Source organism: Buceros rhinoceros, unplaced genomic scaffold (assembly GCF_000710305.1).
Source record: "Buceros rhinoceros silvestris isolate BGI_N320 unplaced genomic scaffold, ASM71030v1 scaffold10178, whole genome shotgun sequence".
Classification (NCBI taxonomy): domain Eukaryota; kingdom Metazoa; phylum Chordata; class Aves; order Bucerotiformes; family Bucerotidae; genus Buceros; species Buceros rhinoceros.
This window is the reverse complement of record NW_010427464.1, coordinates 535-1,058: the sequence shown is the minus strand read 5'-3', so window position 1 is coordinate 1,058 and position 524 is coordinate 535. Positions and strand designations below refer to the sequence as shown.

General features: G+C 56.9%; 1 protein-coding gene across 1 annotated transcript in view; it reads left to right on the top strand.

Annotated features, from left to right (window-relative positions):
- The window catches only part of SLC25A22 (solute carrier family 25 (mitochondrial carrier: glutamate), member 22), a gene marked incomplete at its 3' end in the record, with an annotated part of 23,985 nt that extends 23,505 nt beyond the window's left edge, over window positions 1–480 (top strand). The window contains exon 8 of the mRNA XM_010141918.1: window positions 405–480. Within this exon, the coding sequence (XP_010140220.1) occupies window positions 405–480 (76 nt within the window). The remainder of the gene's footprint in view (window positions 1–404) is intronic.
- Window positions 481–524: the final 44 nt, after the last annotated feature.

Sequence of the window (524 nt, the reverse complement as noted above, 5' to 3'; positions counted from 1 at the left end):
TCTCCACTGTGGTAGACACCAGGCAGGAGCTCCTCTTGCCCCGACATGGTGCGTGCTCCACGGCACGGAGAAATGTAAGAGCAGCAGCATCTGTTTCAGAGACTTCTTGCAGAAGGAGACGAGTATCTGAGCATCAGTTCCCACTTTGCAGTCATTTGGGAGCGCTTAAAGCTTCGGTCAGCCTTGGAAGCCTTGGTCCTGTGCGGGGAGGGTGCTGGGCGTCAGGCGGTGGCGGATTTCTTTTCTCCGTTTGTAAAGGAGTGGGTTTGTTTTCCCTGGCTTTGCTGATAAAGATGGTTGATGCTCCTGGTGATCTCGTTCTGACTGTGCTCTGGGGGCGGCTCTTGCCTGGTGAATTGGTACCGCATTCCCAGCCTGACCACTGCCTCCCTCCTCCTCTCCAGTGATCAAAACGCGGCTGCAGTCCCTGCAGAGAGGAGTGAACGAGGACACCTACTCAGGGATCCTGGACTGCGCCAAGTAAGGCTCCTCGGGTGCAGCCACCACCTCAGACATGCGGCAGC